This window comes from Indicator indicator, chromosome 1 (genome assembly GCF_027791375.1).
Source record: "Indicator indicator isolate 239-I01 chromosome 1, UM_Iind_1.1, whole genome shotgun sequence".
NCBI lineage: Eukaryota > Metazoa > Chordata > Aves > Piciformes > Indicatoridae > Indicator > Indicator indicator.
In genome coordinates, this window is record NC_072010.1 from 122,775,994 (window position 1) to 122,793,975 (window position 17,982).

Below are 17,982 nucleotides of genomic sequence, written 5' to 3' on the forward strand. Positions count from 1 at the left end.
CGGCGCCGGGAAAAGTCCCCAGCATCTTTGTCCTCCCGGCCGCCGTACCCTTCCCGTTCCCGAGCCGCTCCGTCCGTCCTCATCCTTCTTTCTCCCTTCTCGATCCCGGCGCTTGCTCTCTCCAGCTTCCCCCCCCACCCCGGGCTGCGCGGCACCGACCCCGCATCTCGCTGCCTGGCGGGTTGGATGACGGCGGCAGCAGTCGCTGTCAATAGCCTGTGTTAGAGGGGGGAACACCGAGAGTCCGTGCTCGGCTCGTCCCTCTGCGAGATCGTCTAGGGTGCAGGAGAGACATGAGCTTGGTTTCCGTGAGCGAAAAGAGTGCCCGACTGCCTCTCTCACTGGACTGTGGTTTCACAAGAGATCTCGGGCTTGAAGTAGTTTTGAGTATTTTTTCCGTGTGACATTTGTTCTCGTACAGTGAGAAACTGTTGGGGATGAACTACCTTTTAATTACTCCCCGAGTCCTTGGGCCCCTTCTCCCAAAGTCACTGGTGTTGGAAAGTTTTGGCTTTCTAAACCAAAACTGGTTGTTATTTTGTCCCGAATGAGGACTCCTGGACTCTCTCTTGCTCGCTCTCTACATCCCTGAGCGTGCTTGTGTGTCGTTCTCTATCAGGTATTGATCTTCCCCATCATCTTTCATACTCCTTTGCCTTCAAGCTACACTCACTGTTTTGGTTTCTTGGTGCACATCTGTTCTTCAGCTTTCTAGGTCTTTGGTCATAGATTTATTTGTTTTTAAATGTCATTACACTATTGCTTGGAGTACTTAAACAGGTGGTGAATGATACGAATGAACTGCCTGTTGAATAAATTCTTTTGTAGTCCCATAATTGGTTCGATTTTCATGGGTTGCTGTATTTACTTTATGCCTGATACCAACTTCTGGAGTTTCGATAAAAACACTGACAAATGAAGCCAGCTTCATTCCCCCACACCTCCTCCCTCCTGGCCCCTGTTTTCATCCCCGTCCTTGTCCTTCACACACATGCAGACAGACACACACATGCTTTACTAAATCATCCGTTTGGTTGGGTAGCGGGACAAGATTTTTGTTTTGGGAAAGAAGGCAGGGGGCTGGCTGTAGATACTTTCATTTTATCTCACTTCTCTGAAATCCTTCTGTAGATTCTGGAAAATAACAGATCTCTGCTTGAATAGAAATTGCACAGATTCCCTTACTGCTGTGCTTTTTTTTTTTTTTTTTTTTTTTTTTTTTTTTTTGCCCCTTGTCCTTGCGTGTAATAATATTTGCGAGTTTGGATGTTGTTTGGGGTTTTGTTTTAAATCAGTAGTGCCAAAACGAATTACAAAGAGATGTCAGTTTCAATCAGTTACCAGGGTATCTACACGAAGTTGGGAGAGCTTTCTTTTCCTTCCCCAGTATAAATGGAAATTTATGTAGGAATGTCAGCTTCTACGTGTCTCCTTAGCAACGTGAATCCTTTGCCCCTTCTCCCTGTCTCCTGAAATAGTATCCCCATGATTGCAGAAAGACTTTTCAAAGAGCTTGAATGAAAACCAGCTTCAAATCCGTTCCCCCCCACCGGCATCCCCCCTCTACACACACTTTAGTGGGCTCCCCCCTCAACCCATATCCCCACCACGCATGCGTGTATACACACACAAGTGGGAAAAGCAGGACAGCTTATGGAACAGCATAAAAGGACACTAATCTCTCTCTTTATTGGTCACCTGTCTGTTTATGGGAAGGTGGAAGATGAATGAATGAGGATGGATAGGAATGAAGTGTGGCTTGCTTTGTTGCTGTGCTGAAAATCTGTCCTGTCCTTGTGTTCTATCCTGTGCAAAAATGCGTGCCTGTCCACTATAATAAAAGTTCCTTGAATGAGCTTTATGCATTTTCCTCAGATGCTTTCCAGTCTAGGGGAGCCAGGTTTCACAAGCTGCTGGGGCAGAAATGAATGATTGTTTTATTTGAGGCAACTGGAATAAAGCCTTCGTGTTCCTCATGTTTTGCACGCAATGCTGCACTCTGAGGAGATCTGAAATTTGAGAAACTGTACTGTGCTTCCTTTGCCTTTTGCTAGTCTGTTACAGTTCCTATTAAAGTCAATAGGAAGGCTTCCAGTAAGTTCGCCAGGTTGGATTTGGCTCATATTTGAGACTATTTTGTGTGCTTCCCTTAATATTTTAAGGGCACTTTCCTCCTACATTGAGAATGTAGCAAGTGGTGTATTTCTGAGATAGTGGAGGGCTCCCCACAGGGAGAGCTCATACAGGGAAAGCTCTTTTAGCTTGATACCAGTGCAAACAGCTTTGGAGCTAGCTAGCTGTGAAAAGCAGTAGTACACACAGGAAAAAGGCATCTTCACCTCTGGTTTTAGGAGATTTACTTCATCATCCCTTGAAGAAGAGCACCTCAAGTGGCACCATCAAGGGCAAGCTCATGCTAGAAGCTGTTAGAGCATATTCGAGGTTTAATTAAAAATCTTTGTTGTAATTAGATATAGGACCCCTGACTGCTATCAAAAGGGCAATTTAGTAGTGGAGAGCAGAGGGAAACGTGCAGAACATGATTACATCTGCTGTTATAGCCGGAAATAATCCCTGTGTTTTCCTGGAGCATAGTTACAGCTTTAAGTATTATGTTCTTGCTTTCATTCATTCAGTGTTTTGAGGGCTTTTTTTAATATATATATATATAGCCTGCAAGCAATCCTTTGCTCTCATACTGCTTTTTTGCAAGTTGTGTAAGAAATTCACAATATTGATAGTTCAAGGATGTAAAATAATGAGTCAAATTAATTTTTGAAATCTGAAGATTACAAACACCTCATTTTGCTTTTCTGCTTTTTGAGGCTTTAGAGTCTGTGTAAGTCACCTGTTTTGTTTCTTTTCCTGTAACTGTAGGAGATAGCAAGGTATTCTTACGTATCCCTCATCTCCCCCTTCCTAGATGAAATTCTAAAATTCCTATTAATTGAGACTTCAGGAGCTGAAAAACTATCAAAGTTGCCAGTATGAAAAGCTTTGTGACAAAACATACGAGATCCAGCAATGCTGCTTTACCGTTTCACTGGCTGTCTGAGCATAAAATTATTATCTATGATCAAAGCTTAACTTGGATAATGCACAAGTTTGTCTTTAAGTCAGCTGTGTTTTAAATTCATGTGCTAAACTGAAAAAACTCCACGATTTACAGGGTTTGGAGTGTTCCTTTGGTGTCTTAAAACAAGATATTTTTTTAGACCTCATTTGAAGTGGCTCATGCCTAATTTGTGATCATTCATTTACAGATTTATCAAGAGCTATGGGTTCTGTATGAATATTTATTTCTATCACAGAATCTTCCCAAAATTACATGCTAGCGTGCATGTAACTGTACAGAGAGTTGTTTTCTGCCTTCAGAGTTAATAGTAGTAAATTTGAATTTGTACAATAGACTCCAGCCATTATGGTTCTTTATATCAGAGATCATAAAATCATAGATACACAAAGAAGAAGTGGAAGACATAAATGGTTCACTAGAATCTGATGTGCAGGAAAACATTGTGAATTTTGGTTTCAATACATGCTGCTCATAGAAAACAATCTCTCCCTTGCAGCAGTTCAGTTAATGTGAAAACAGTGTATATAAAAATTTTATATGTTTGGATGGCTTCATACTGATGGACTACACTCATCCTCAAGATTTGGAGTTATCTGTCCTGTTAGTTAACAACCTGTATATTTCTTTATGCAACGCTCACTTTTCTTTAAGAATACTTCTAGAACTGTCTAAATGTTTGAAAGACAAAACATTCTCAAGGAATTAAGTAAAACAAAGTCTCTGTATGTGTTTAAACTGAGCAGTGAAACCAACCATAAAGGTAAGCTTAACTTAGAGCATAGTGCAGTAAAACAACTTGAGTCTAGTTTTATGCTTATAATTCTGTTCTCATTTGGTCTTAAAAAAATGCATCAGAGGCTGCTCATTCAGTAGCACTTGAAGGAGTTTAACCTTAATTATACATTAGATGCAGATACCTGAATTGACATGGCTCGATAGTCTTGGATGGTATCTGCTTGTTTAGAAGCTAAGGAGTTGTTCCAAGGGGAAATTGCTAGCTCAAAAGCAGCTTCCTCATTAGAAGATCTGGATCGTTGCTCAGAGTTGATGTTGACAATATTTGTAAAATGCTCAGCAAGGCTGAGAGTTTGCTATAAAATAACATAAGAAGAACAAATGTAATTTTACTAAGCCTGAAGGAAGTGGCTCATACAATGTAAGGAGGAATTAATAAAACATTCCTTCTGATTTTAAAAACTAGTCTGCGTTTTGCATATTGCTCTCTTTAATAATCAACTCCAACGCTTCATCTGAAGGTGGATATAAAATCAAAAGCCACACTACTTCAAACTCAGCATCTAAGACCCTGAGCAAGCTGATTTACCTTTGAAGTTGAGTCTGCCTTAGAGATCGGCCCTGCTTTCCATGGGGAGCTGGACTAGATGACCTCCAGAGGTTCTTATCCCTCTAAATTATTCTGTGAGTCTGTGATGACTGATACTCTGTTTATTCCTGATGTCTGCCTGACTCCTTCAACGTTTTCAAAATGCCTTGAATTTGTTACCCCTCACAGTGGCCCCAGATAGAATATTTTCAGGTATACTCCTGATTTTATAAATGGACCACTTATGGTAGCCTCAAGATGTCCCAAGACAGGCTCTGTGGGAGGAGCAGATCTAAGACTTCTCTTTGGTAGTCTGGACCTTTCAGTGTGATTTAGGATACCATTTCAGTCACCCACCTCCAACCAGCTAAGAGATATGGTTACAACATGTAATACATGAAGTTTGTGTGAGTTTATCTGATCAGGTCAAGAACACCATACACCTTATCACTGATAATACTCTTTAAAAAGTCATAAAGGAAGGAAGACTTCTAGACTTAGTGGATTATTGTTATTGCCATTGTTTATTGCAGTTTTAAAATCAGTAATGTATCCTGTTGCTTTAAAATACTTTTTATTAATAAAAGTCTTGCACCAATGAGTGAAAATGTTCCTTGTGAATATAATAAATATAATATAATATAAGATATGATATGATATATATAATATAATATAATATAATATAATATAATATAATATAATATAATATAATATAATATAATATAATATAATATAATATAATATAATATAATATAACATCCCACAAGTGGGATAATATAAGTGGTTTAAATATTTTATGAGATTTTATATTTAGAATCATATAGAGAGTAATCTTGCCTCTGTTACTGATTCATGGCCAAAGATGACCACATAGGATTCAAGATAACAAGCAGCAGGTGGGATGAAGTCTATTCAGGTATATTGCTTTGTGTATTTTTACTTGTTCCAGTTCTGTAATATAAAAGACAAGAAGTACTTCTTGAACTATTTTAGATGCTAATTGTTTTTTTTTTTTTCTCAAGGAACTGCAGAATGAGTTTTGAAAATTGCAAAAGATTGCCAGTTTGCTTGAAGAACATTGGTAACTGTGGGAAATAATCACATTGCTATTCCAGTGCAAAACATACTTCTTCAGATGGCTAAAATGTAGTAGTACATTATATAGGAGAGGTCAGCAAAGGTGATCTTCCCTTGAAAAGCTTGCATAACACATCTCCCACACTTCTTTCCTAATGGCATAATTCTAAGATTTCCAGGCTTTTGGGAGGTTCTTGGATGTGTGGTTTGGGTTGGGCTGGGTTTTTTGTTTTTGTTTTTTTAATTGAATGAATGAATCCAGTAATTAAAATGGCATAGCAGTGAGCTATTCTCAGAAGAATGCCATGTATCCAATGGAAGAAATTCCTGAGCATATGCTGTACTAAATGAATTATAGATTACATGTTTTTCTGTAATGCTGTGCTTGTCTTGAAGTCCTCTGTTGGCAAAAGTGATGTGCAATGCATGTTGCCTTTAAATAATGAAGTAAAGATCTATATGATGGCACCAGTTAACTCTTTATTTGAAGATGTACTGTGTTTAAGGAATGCAAGCTTTCATCTTCTGGAGAGATGTGTATCAGTGGGCAGATGAGCAAGCACCTGCTGTTTCAAGTTGCTCATATATCTGTAGCCCTCCCTACCCCCTTGGGAATAGTTGTCTTGCAAAGTCTGTCTCCTTTGCACAACAGTAGAGTTGCTTATCATATCTTTATTGCCTCTGTTGTTCAGCCTGATCTCCTGTAGAGAGAGGAGATAAAACTTTTGGTGGTGTCGAAGCATGCAGGAAGTTTGAGTCTAGCAGTCTCAGCATGGTAGCTGAAATGGAGACATCAGTTAGATTAAATCAGCCTATGTTTTATGCAAACTGCTGTAAAGACCATCCTGAGAAACTTGAGACGATTTCTGCTTCATGTGCTGCTTGCCAGTCTGGGAGTCAGACTGTCCCCTGCATGGTGAGTGGCAGGATGGAAGGCAGGGTAGCTGTGTTTGCCATTGAAAGGTTAGTGGAATCTGTGCAATGGCTACCTAATAATTTTTCTGACCTAGCAAGCATGTCCTTCCCAGGCTGGGGAGGGTTGGTATAAGAGCACCTTCTGCCTGGAGCATCCTGCTACTGAGCTGTTATCTGCATGGAATGGAGCTGGCCTCTTCTTCTCTAATCATGATTATCTTGCTGTGGAGAAAAGGAAAACCATGGGAGAAGCCCAAGTGGCAAGGGTGCAACCCTTTAGGAGACTGTTAAGGACTTTTTTTGTTCAGAGGCAAGAGAGCCCTGAGTTGTGACTGGCTTATAGTAGCACTCAGTGTGTTTTTGTCACTGGAAAGGTGTATAAATGGCACCAGAAAGATGTAAGGGGCCAATTAGGTAAGAAGCACTTCAGAGCAAGACTCGGATTTAAATTTCTTCATAGATGCTTTTTCACAGACCCCACAGATGTCATGTTTATCTTTTTCCAGCTTGAGTGGGTCTAGCAGATGGAAGAAGAGAGCAGTTTCAGTCTACCCTAGTGGTTTAAGAAATTATTGTGGGAAATGGAAGCAGGGGTTCAAGTCTGGAACCAGAGCTGGGAAGCAAAGACCTTATGGTTTCGGAGAGGCCCTCTAGACCCTGGTATGTTGCAGCTAAGGAGGTGCCTTCCTTTCCTCCTTCATTAGTCTTTTTTTGTTAGTCCATTATCATTCTGCATCTCAGCAAGATGCAGGTATACCCAGGTTTGCCTCAGTAAACTGGTTTATTTTGGACAAGTCTTGTGTGTTTGTTCTCTTTTTCTTTGGCTCTAAATGACTCTCCACTCATCATCAGGAACACTAAATCAGAGAATGACTTGAGTTGGAAAGGACCTTACATCTAGTTCCAACTCCCCTGCCATGGGCTGTGACACCTTGCACTAGGCCAGGTTGCTTAAAGCCTCATCCAGCTTGGTCTTAAACATTTCCAGAGATGAGGTGACCACAGCTTCTCTGGGCATTCTGTTCCAGTGTCTCACCACACTCATAGTAAAGAACTTTTCCCTAATTAATCTAAATCTATCCTGCTCTTGTTTAAAACCATTGCCCCTTGCCCTGTCACCATGGACCCTTATAAATTGTTACTCTCCAGCTTTCTTGTAGACCCCCTGGAAAGCTGCTATGAGGTCTCCCGAGAGCCTTTTCTTCTTCAAGCTGAACAGACCCAACTGGCTCAACCTGTCCTCATGTGTCAGTGTGAGCTGAAATTCTCCCCCACTGACAATAACCAGGCTAGCCCAGTCTGGAAGCAAATGAAGGCTGTATTTACAAGCAGAGTCTACCATCTATGATGAAATGCAATGAATATGTACAAATATACAAAATTCACAACATTTACAAATATATACAATCAACAGAAAAGCACAACCAAGCTCCCTTTGCTTCCCCCCAAAGGGGACCCTTCCCAAAGGGGCCTCCCTCCCAGGAGCTTCCCCCCCAGACCCCCCTTGGACAGAAAGCAGAGTTAGGTAGAGCAGAAAGTTGTTAACTTAGCTGCCAAGGTCAGTGTGTTATCTTCAGCCAGAAGAGAAGAAGAAGAAGAAACAGCAGCCAGACAGCCCAGCAACTGCCCCCACTGCCGAACGCAGAATGTGCCGAATGCCTACTTTGTTTTGGGTAATAGTTCTTAAACATTTCTATCTATCCAATGGAAGTGTTTAGAACAATCAGTATTTTGCTTTCTTGTACCCAATAGTGACTTATTTACACTCTTTCACTTTCTCTGTTCTGAACTTTGCAAGGAAAAAATAAAAAGACAGTTTCAAACCATCACACCTCATAGAAGAGGTGCTCCAACCCACTAATCATCTTCATGGCCCTCCTCTGGGTGCTCTTCAACAGATCCATATCCTCGTTGTGTTGGGGGTTTCAGAGCTGGATACAGTGCTTTCTCTGCTTGAACTTTGCAAAGAAAAATTAAAGAGACAGTTTCAAACCATCACAAGTCCTCCAGGTAGGGTGTCACCAGAGCAGAGCAGAGTGACAGAATCACTTCTCTCAACCTGCTGGCCACACTCAGGATATGGTTGGCTTTTTGGGCTGCCAGTGCACATTGCTGACTTAAGTGCCTGAAGGTCCATTCCATCCCAGACAATTCAGTAAGTCTATGATGCCTCATCAACCAGCACCTCCAAGTCCTTCTCTGCAGGGCTCCTCTCAATCTACTCATCACCCAGCCTGTATTTGTGCTTGGGATTTGCCCCTACCCAGATGCAGGACCTTGCACTTTGCACTTTGCCTTATTGAACTTCATCCTACAGGCACCTTATACAGTAATGGAAAAGTGACTGATTCCTTCTGTGGAGCCTCTGAAACACATAAGATTTTTGGCATCTAGCATAAAATTCTCAAATTTCTGTTTGGGTGTTATCAAACATCTGGTGAAGCAGAGATGCTGTTAAACCCACCTGTGTTGTGCAACTTGAGTTACTGAGGGCTTTGCCCCATGTGCTGCTCTATGTGGGTGAAGACCACTTAGGAAACAGCTCAGTTTCTTGCTGAAAAAAGAAGCACAAAATAGTTTTGTCTCTTCTACAAACATTTTTCTTTTAACATATGTGTGATCTTACATAGTGTTTTCTTCTTTTAGAAGAAAGTGTTTTGAGTTCTGTCTTGAGGAAATAATGCATTCAGGTGCAGCTGGCTGGTTTCCATAGCTTTAGTGATGCTTTCTAAGTGACTTTGAGGATACATACACAAGTCATTTTCATACTTAAAAAAAAAAAAATCTTATTCTCAATCCATACAATAAACCATAAAAGCCAGAGTTTATCTGTCCAGCAGCTATCAGTAATAAGCATACTACAGAAACTGACAACAAGCAGAAAATACTTATTTATCACAATTTTTGTACGAGGCTCCACTGTGGAAAGCTGTAGCTTAAGCAACTTACTGGAGATTTGGAATGGAACCTGCCAGAAAGCACTTCTCTCTGCAGTGTGCAGAAGTGTACCCTATGGAGTTCCAAAAGACTGTACTTGTGGTGCTGGCTGTACAGGAGTGGAAGAGTATGGGCCAAATAACTTATGGACACTGAGCATTCCAGTTTTAAGCACTAACCCCTTCATCCTGAGCAAAATTCATCTGAACAGCTCAGCTCCTTAAAAACCATCATTTCTGCTTGGGTGAGGTTCCAAAGGATTGACTTCTTCATGGAATAATTTTATGTGAGAGCTTCATGGCCACTGCAGTACTTGTTTTACCGCAGTATTTCTGTTGAATTCCATGGAACTTGGCCTTCCACAGGAGTCTGTGGATGTGGTCATGCTGAAGGAAGGAAATTGACTGATTGTGTGGTTAATGCACTTTTAGAAACTAGATTCTACCTTTCTGTTTTTACATGATCACTATGTTTTTTAAACTTTTGTTGGCTGTTTGATGACCAAGTTAGTGAGTGTTTATAAACTTAGGAATAGAATCATAGACTCATAGAATCAACAAGGTTGGGAAAGACCTCAGAGATCATCAAGTCCAACCTGTCACCCAGCACCTTGTGACTAACTAAACCATGGCTTCAAGTGCCATGTCCAATCCTTTTCTGAACACCTCCAGGGATGGTGACTCCACCACCTCCCTGGGCAGCACATTCCAATGGCAGATCACTCTTTCTGTGAAGAACTTTCTCCTCACCTGGAGCCTAAACTTCCCCTGGCACAACTTGAGACTGTGTCCTCTTGTTCTGCTGCTGGTTGCCTGGGAGAAGAGACCAACCCCCACCTGGCTACAACCTCCCTTCAGGTAGTTGTAGACAGCAATGAGGTCTCCCCTGAGCCTCCTCTTCTCCAGGCTAAACAGTCCCAGCTCCCTCAGCCTCTCCTCACAGGGTTTGTGCTCCAGACCTCTCCCCAGCCTCGTTGCCTTTCTCTGGACATATTCAAGTGTCTCAATATCCTTCTTAAACTGAGGAGCCCAGAACTGGACACAGTACTCAAGGTTTGGTCTAACCAGTGCTGAGTACAGGGCAGAATGACTTCCCTGCTCCTGCTGGCCACACTATTCCTGATGCAGGCCAGGATGCCATTGGTCTTCTTGGCCACCTGGGCACACTGCTGGCTCATGTTCAGCCAACTGTCAACCAGTAGTTTTGATTGTGAAGCAACTAGGAATCTCTGGCTATCTTATTTATCTTAGTTGATTGTTATGACATTGAGTAGGTGATATTGAATTTTTTATGCGTGGGTACTTCAACTTTCCATGCTTTACTTGACATATTTTTTTAATTCATTATTCTTGAATTTAAATGCTATATTGCAATTTCTAATAATATATATTGGCTGAGGGTAGATGCATGAAGCTTTGCAATAAATCAGAAAAAGTTGCCTAAGAGTAGTGTTGAGTTTTATTTCTTGCCAGGGTTTTGTTTAGTGCTAGGAAAAGCTCAATCATTACCTTCATCATACAACAGCTGTGCATGCATTTTCTTACTTCAGCCTCTGGGAAGAGATGATGTGGTGAAGAACCATTGTATAAAACAAAGGAATAAATGATTATTTCTTAAGAGATTAATTCAGTTCACTCACATTATCTCAAAGAACCCTGTACACAAATGTTTCACATATTCCACAGTATGTTTTATGTCCACTGCTTCTTTTACTGTAGAATCCCATGTAGATAAAATTTAATTTGGGGGAAACTTGCTAAAAACATGAAATCTATGGCATTGCTACGTAGCCCCCTGTGTTGCTCTTTTTCACGTTGAAAGATTACATAGTTATTCAACATTCCAGAACTTTGAGATGTTTTCTCCTTTTATGACTTTTCCTGATTTTATCCTAGTACTGAAGTATTTTTTTTTTCCCAAGAAATAACACAGATAGATCTGCTCTTAATTAAAAATGAATGTACAGCTCAAAGCCTTAGGTCATTACATTTGGGGGGGGAGGGGTGGAAGAAGAGAGAGGAGTCACACATTTCAGTGTGCAATTAACACTGTGCTTCTGTATCATTAAGAAGCAGGCAGAATTTCCAGAGACCAATGAGACCATGCTGCCCTTACAAAAAGGCACCAAGTTATATATGATCTGTTAACTGAAAAGAAACATTATTGTCATGGTTTAGGGAGTCGGTTTGTTGTTTGGGTTTTTTTGTGGGTTGGTTGTTTTGTTTTTTTTTTTTTTTTTGGTTGTTGGGGTTTTTGTTTGTTTCTTTGTTTTAAACTAAAGGTGGTAATTTTAATAAATTTTATGCCATATGTGTTTTTAAAATACATAGTCTAAGTTCATATTTTTATATATGATTCCAAATATTGAAATCCATATCCCCAAATTAATAGGTAGATGGTTACAATAAAAATTGTGCAAGCAGTGTCATCCCAATCAACCCTGCAGTTTGTGTTTCTCATGCTTATAGATATTGTGATGCTTCTTGTGCAGCACAAAAACACGTTTAGAATTTCACACCTAAAAATAGCACACATTAAGTGAGCCTTTTCTTAAGACATCTCTCAAGTTACTTGTGATCATAAAAACGTGTTAATTTGGGTTGGTTTTGGTTTTGTTTGTTTTTTGGTTTTTTTTTTTGGATGGGATAGGTGGCTTTGGTGTAACTCTTAATGTATTGCTAAAATGGTGAAACACTGAAAAGATCTAAATTTAATGCTTTCTGTTGACTGCAGTTACAAACAAAACAACTTTAATTGGAGCACGACTGTGAGGTGACAATGCTTTTTAAAATCTAAAGAGATTTGTGGGAGTGCAATTTTACTGGTTCTTAACATTTTTCTTAGTGGATGTGTGGTGTAAATAAACTGTAGTGATGTACAGTGAAAAATATTGTTGTGTATTCTTAAAGCGTCACCACATTGTGCTTTGAATCCAGGAAACTAATAATTATTATCTACAAGTTCCCATTTTGCTCATGTTTATACATGTTTCTATCTCTGGGAGAACAAGCAGTCCCATTGAACTACCCAGGCTCCTCCACTGAGTATAGTAACTTATTTGCAAGATTGGTGCGTGCCTAGAAATGGTGCAAGCATATTTTGGATACCTTAAAATAGGTTTATGATGTTTATGTTCTGTGTACCAATAACACTGTGTAACAGCACAGTCTGCTCTTCCCTTTTGGATGCCATGTGCTACAAATCACACCTGGGCACTTTGAGGAACAGGACAGTGTTTTCCTGTCTGTGGTTATATTGCTGTACCTATCTAACTTACAGTGTGTTCTTTCAGAGACAGTGATTCCACTTTCTTTGGCTGTTTCTTTTCTTTTGTATAAAGTCCAGTGGCACGGATTTTTTTTTTTTCTTGGAAAGTAATTACTGTTAAGTGGAAGGCCCATACAGAAGATTTTACTTCCTTAATCCAACATAAGCTTTATTTTGTCACCAGATCAAATGGCTTTCAGAATTGAAAGTTAAGGTTTTTCTAAGATGACAAGGAGATGTAATCATGTAGTTTCTATGGTAATAGAGGCAATATAGGAAAATTCAGTCTAGCATTCTTTGTGCACTAGTGTCTGACCTTCAGGGTGTTCTTTAACCAGCATCCCTCTCAGCTGCAGCTCAAGGCAAAGGCTGGTAGCACTGTATGCACCTGTGAATGGAGGCTGAAGCTAAAATAAAGAGGCAATTCCAGACATTGTGGCTCAGAACACAACTTTCAATACCTAATCCCTCAGCTAGCAGTAAGGAACATTAAAAGCCTCACTTTTGTCCTACAGTCAACATTACTGAGTAGGTTCTCTTCTCCAAGGAATTAATTTTGTTCAATTAAATCAGTTCTTTTTTAGTTGGGAGTGTAGGTGTCTTCCAACAGTCATTTGTCCTTTTACCTCCCACATCAGTACTACAATAAGGTGGTTTGTTTATTTTTCAACCTTTCCAAAATCCATAGATACCCGTGTCCTGGAAGCTGAACTCTAGTCTAGCCTTACACTTACATCACCTTTGCTTTAGTTATTTTCACTTATTTGGTGATTTTGCCAATGCTGTTTTAGAAAACAGTAGGATATTCTGCTCTTTTTTTTTTTCCTTTTCATTTAATTGCTACTCCAGTGTTGCACACCTTTTGTTGGCCATTAGACTTTGGTGTCTGAACAATGTGAAGATAAACATTTCATAATTTGTTTCTAGTGGCTTTCAAAAATGTTAGCTTCTGAGTTTCCCATCTGATGCTTTGATATTATTCATCAATTTTGCAGGGCTTCTAACTTTGGGGATGATACAGATTTATGTGTCTGGTCTTTGTGCAATTTTCTAGTAACAAGGGTTCCTTTCATTTTGTTCCAAAGTGGTCCATTCTGTTTATTTATTTCTCTATTTTATATTTGTAATGCACTCTGATATTGGAAGAATACTTTCTAAATCATCACTACACTAACCACTTAGTATTTCTGAAGGATCATGTCAACATTAAAAGCCACTCTTGACAGCATTCCCATCCATAACTGCAATTGTATTTCCATCCCAGTAATAGTAGAGCAGCAGGCCATGCAGCAAACTGGATGTTATAGATTGCATGCTGACAGGAGGAGAATGAGAGATTGTTCCCAGCCTTAGGGTTTGGTCCTATAAGAAAATGAGGAGTAAAATAGCTTGGGAGGTTGAGTACTGAGTAATTAAAGTATTAGTAAACAACATGCCTGAATCTCCCCATAAGAAAATGAGGAGTAAAATAGCTTGGGAGGTTGAGTACTGAATAATTAAAGTATTAGTAAAAAACATGCCTGAATTTCTAGAAGAAATTAAATTTGTGTACTTGCACAAACACGCCTTTAAATAGCTTTCTTTTTTAACAATGCTTTTATAGCTCTTCTAATCACTTTCTTCTTTTAATCCCCTTCATTCTTTTTCATGTAATATATGAAGGCTTTTTTGGTGATAATAGCTGCCAGCCTTCCATTCCCAGACCCCACAGCTACCCTGTTGGTGTCTTCAGCAGGTTATGTCCCTTTTGAAACTGGATGTACTTTTGAAAAACATTTACTTTTGCTCTTTTCAAGAAGAGAATGTGGATTTTTGTCATTGTTGTTATCGAAATAACCTTAAGATACCTGCATTAATTTAGGATTTTTTTTTTACTATGTAATTCATTTAGACACTATTCTGAATACTGTAGGAGGGTTGTTATTTTCAAAGTAAGGAGGGATGCATTTGATCCATAGATCTATTTCCCAACAGATGATTTTCAGTCATCTTCATCAAGCTACTAAATAGTAGTGATAAGCAGTGATCTGATTCTTTTTCTTGATGCCTGCTGTTGGAGAGAGGCATGGTTACTGATGATACTAAGCTGTGTGGTGCTGTGCACTCACTTGAGGGTAGGGGTGCCATCCAGAAGGGTCTTGACAGGCTTGAGAAGTGCACTGGTGACATCTGCATGAGGCTTAACAAATCTAAGTCAAGGTCCTGCATCTGGGTCGGGCCGGTCCCAGGCACAAATGCAAGCTGGGTGCAGAGTGGGTTGAGAGTAGCTGTGAAGAAAAAGACTTGGATGTATTGAGGAGAAGCTCAGCATGAGCCAGCACTGTGCTCACGCAGCCCAGAAAGCAAATTGTATCCTAGGCTGCATCAAGAGGAGGGTGGCCAGCAGGTCAAGAGAGGTGATTCTGCCCCTTCACTCTGCTCTTGTGACACCCCACCTCAAATACCGTGCCCAATTCTCGTGTCCCTATCATGAGAAGGACACAGAGTGAGTCCAGAGGAGCGCTACAAAGATGATCCAAGGGCTGGAATACCTCTGCTGTGAGAACAGGCTGAGTGTGCTAGGGTTGTTTAGCCTGGAGAAGGCTTCAGGGGGACCTTACAGCTGCCTTTCAGTACCTGATGGGATCCTACAGGGAGGCTGGAGAGAGTCTTTTCATAAGGGTGTCTAGCGGTAGGACAAGAAGGAATGGTTTTAAAGTGGGTTTTAGGAAGAAGTTCTTCAGTTCAAGGGTGATGGGTCTCTGGAATAGGCTGCCCAGAGAGACTGGATGCATCCACTCTGGGGATGTTTAAGGGCACACTGGGTGAGGCCTTGAGCAACTGAGTTTAGTTGAGAGGCATCCTTGCCCATGGCAGGGAAGTTGGAGTAAATGATCTCTATGACCCCTTCCAACCTGGGTCATTCCATGATACTCTTTTGCAAAGAAGAGACAGGGCAAACCCCATGCCATTCTAAAATTGTACAGAAGCTTTCCAGTTAGTTCTTGGATGTTGTATAGACCTGTGATGACCATCAGCTTGCAAACAGATTTTGGTTTATGTAAATTTATGACAGCAAGGATATTATTTATAACTGTGTTATGTATAAAAATAACAAGAAAATACACTGGACCAAAGCCAGAAGTTGCTTTTGGGGGAGGAAAGAAAAACTTGACACTTTCAGATAACTTGACATTTTCCAATGGGTTTCAGATTTTACTTGATCTGCATGTTATGATCATTGCTGCCTCTATAAGGGCTTGACTTCCATGCTTTTTTTTTTTTTTTAGTGTTGAAATTGTTTGTTTGTTTATTTATTTATCAGTTCCTTTGAGCATTTCCTTACTTTTACCTTTAGTTTTATTATTTATATTATGTGGCCTTGGTTCTTCCCCAGTGACAAGTGCATGTGATAAGCCTCCATGAATTTCCCTTCCTATGTCATCCTATTCAGCTCAAGCAGAGGTTTGGCTTTCACTCTCTTCTGTGAGAAACGTAAGATGGACAGAGAGGCAGCTAAACACATGCTGGCTAATCCTGACCCAGCCTCAATTTCTCATTCTAAATTGGACAAAAAAAAAAAAACAGAGGACCAAATTATTCAGTCTTATTTGAGCCAAAATCCCAAAGAGGCCAACTAAGTGTGGGAGGTTGTAGCACTTCGCTCCTGAGTTGCATCTGTTGTATAGAGGTGTTTCACTAATTAGGAGGAAAGAAATCCAAAGCACAGTTGTTTACTTACCCGAGCCTCAACGCCAGTCTCTGCTCCTCGTGTTCTGCTCTTTCTGTCAAGCCTATGGACTTACTTTACTGAAATTGTATTCATTTTTTCCCCCACTCTTTTTCCCTCCTAGACTGGCAGATAGCTACTCTGGCTTTGCTGTTGGGTGGTGCTGCCATTATTCTTATAGCTTTCCTGGTTGGGTTGATTTCCATCTGCGTAGGATCTCGGAGGCGGTTCTACAGACCGGTTGCAGTCATGCTCTTTGCTGCAGGTAAGCAGATTACTGGTACCACTATGAAAATTTCATGAGATCAGCTTCCCTTTTGTGAAGGAAGATATGCCTTGTTCTGCATACTAATTGAGAGGCATGTGGTTTACTTCTCTCTTAACTCTGGTGAGGTTTCTCGGCATGCTGGTTCTGCATGACCTCAGTAATTTTGCAGTTGCACTGTTACTAGTTCATAAACAATTATTTACTTGCTGTACATTTTATTGTTCTGTGAAGTACATGCAGTGGGGGGAAACTACAGAGGATAAATCTCAAAGTACCCTTTTTAATCTGTGACTCTGTGCTGCTCAGTGTCCTCATTTTTATTCTTCATGCAAAGCCATTTCTGTAGTTTTAATGTTCTTCCCTTTACAGTTTTTAAAACAGGAAAATTAATGCCCAAATATGAACCCTTGAAGCCTTATGTGTCAAAATTAATAAGATTATGTTGCGAAATGTTTATATATACCCCTGTGCCACCAGGAATTAATTTCATTGTATCAGCTTGCATACTTAGTTATTAATTTAACAAGCTGTCACAGTGTAGTCCCTGTCTGCTTTTTAAAACGTGAAAATGGAACAGTTTATATAAACTATCTCAAAATCTTAAGGGAGACCTATGAATCCAAATTGTCTGTAAGACTGATCCAGTGAGCTGTAATTACAATATCAAATCATCTCCTTTTGTACATTCTGGTGCTTTGAGGCTTAGTCAGCATGGATGTTTCTGTCTCTCCTGAGATTCACCAAGGCTGGTTTGCCTTCATCCTGTCACTCATACCTGCCTTGGAGCCAGCAGCTTAAGCCCCTTCTGATAGCTCATAATGAAGAGGATGACAGGACCTAGTCTTTGGGATGTATTAAAAAAAAAAAAAAAAAGCCACATACAAGGATATGAAAAGATAAGGGGGCAGAATTTGTAGAGTATTCAGGAATGAAACAAAGCTCCGGGGAAGACTCCTGCTGCCCCCTGCTGTTAACATTACCTTAATTGAGCCTCAGCTCTTCAAGATGCACTTCTGTTTGCTCAAGACACATTGGTAGGTTATATTTAATTTGCTTTTAGGAAATAGGTGCAACCTAGGGTCAGATTTCCTCAGCAGAAGTCGTCTTTTATTCTATGTGTTGCTTTGCTTGCTTGGTTAAATGAATAAAGGCACCAGTGCCTTTATTTTAATTTTCTTTTCTAATTCTGAGATTATGAAGCAATCTGAGCAGTTAACTTCGAAGGAAACAGGATTTTTTTATTTGGCTTTTGACTTAAATTCTCATAACACTGTGTAGGGTTTTGAATTAAATTCTCATAACATTGTGTACTAATTTAGTAATTATTCAGCCATACGCTGCCATATTGCTCATGTAGTTTATACTTAAATTTGTAGTGAAAAAAAAAGAAACTACTTTCTCCAAGGAAA

At 40.0% G+C, this 17,982-nt stretch overlaps 1 protein-coding gene across 1 annotated transcript in view; it reads left to right on the forward strand.

Moving 5' to 3' along the window:
• TMEM47 (transmembrane protein 47) overlaps positions 1-17,982 on the forward strand; it is a 28,079-nt gene that overhangs the window by 663 nt on the left and 9,434 nt on the right. Inside the window, exon 2 of the mRNA XM_054399686.1 lies at positions 16,430-16,570. Coding sequence (XP_054255661.1) covers positions 16,430-16,570 — 141 coding nt within the window. The remainder of the gene's footprint in view (positions 1-16,429; positions 16,571-17,982) is intronic.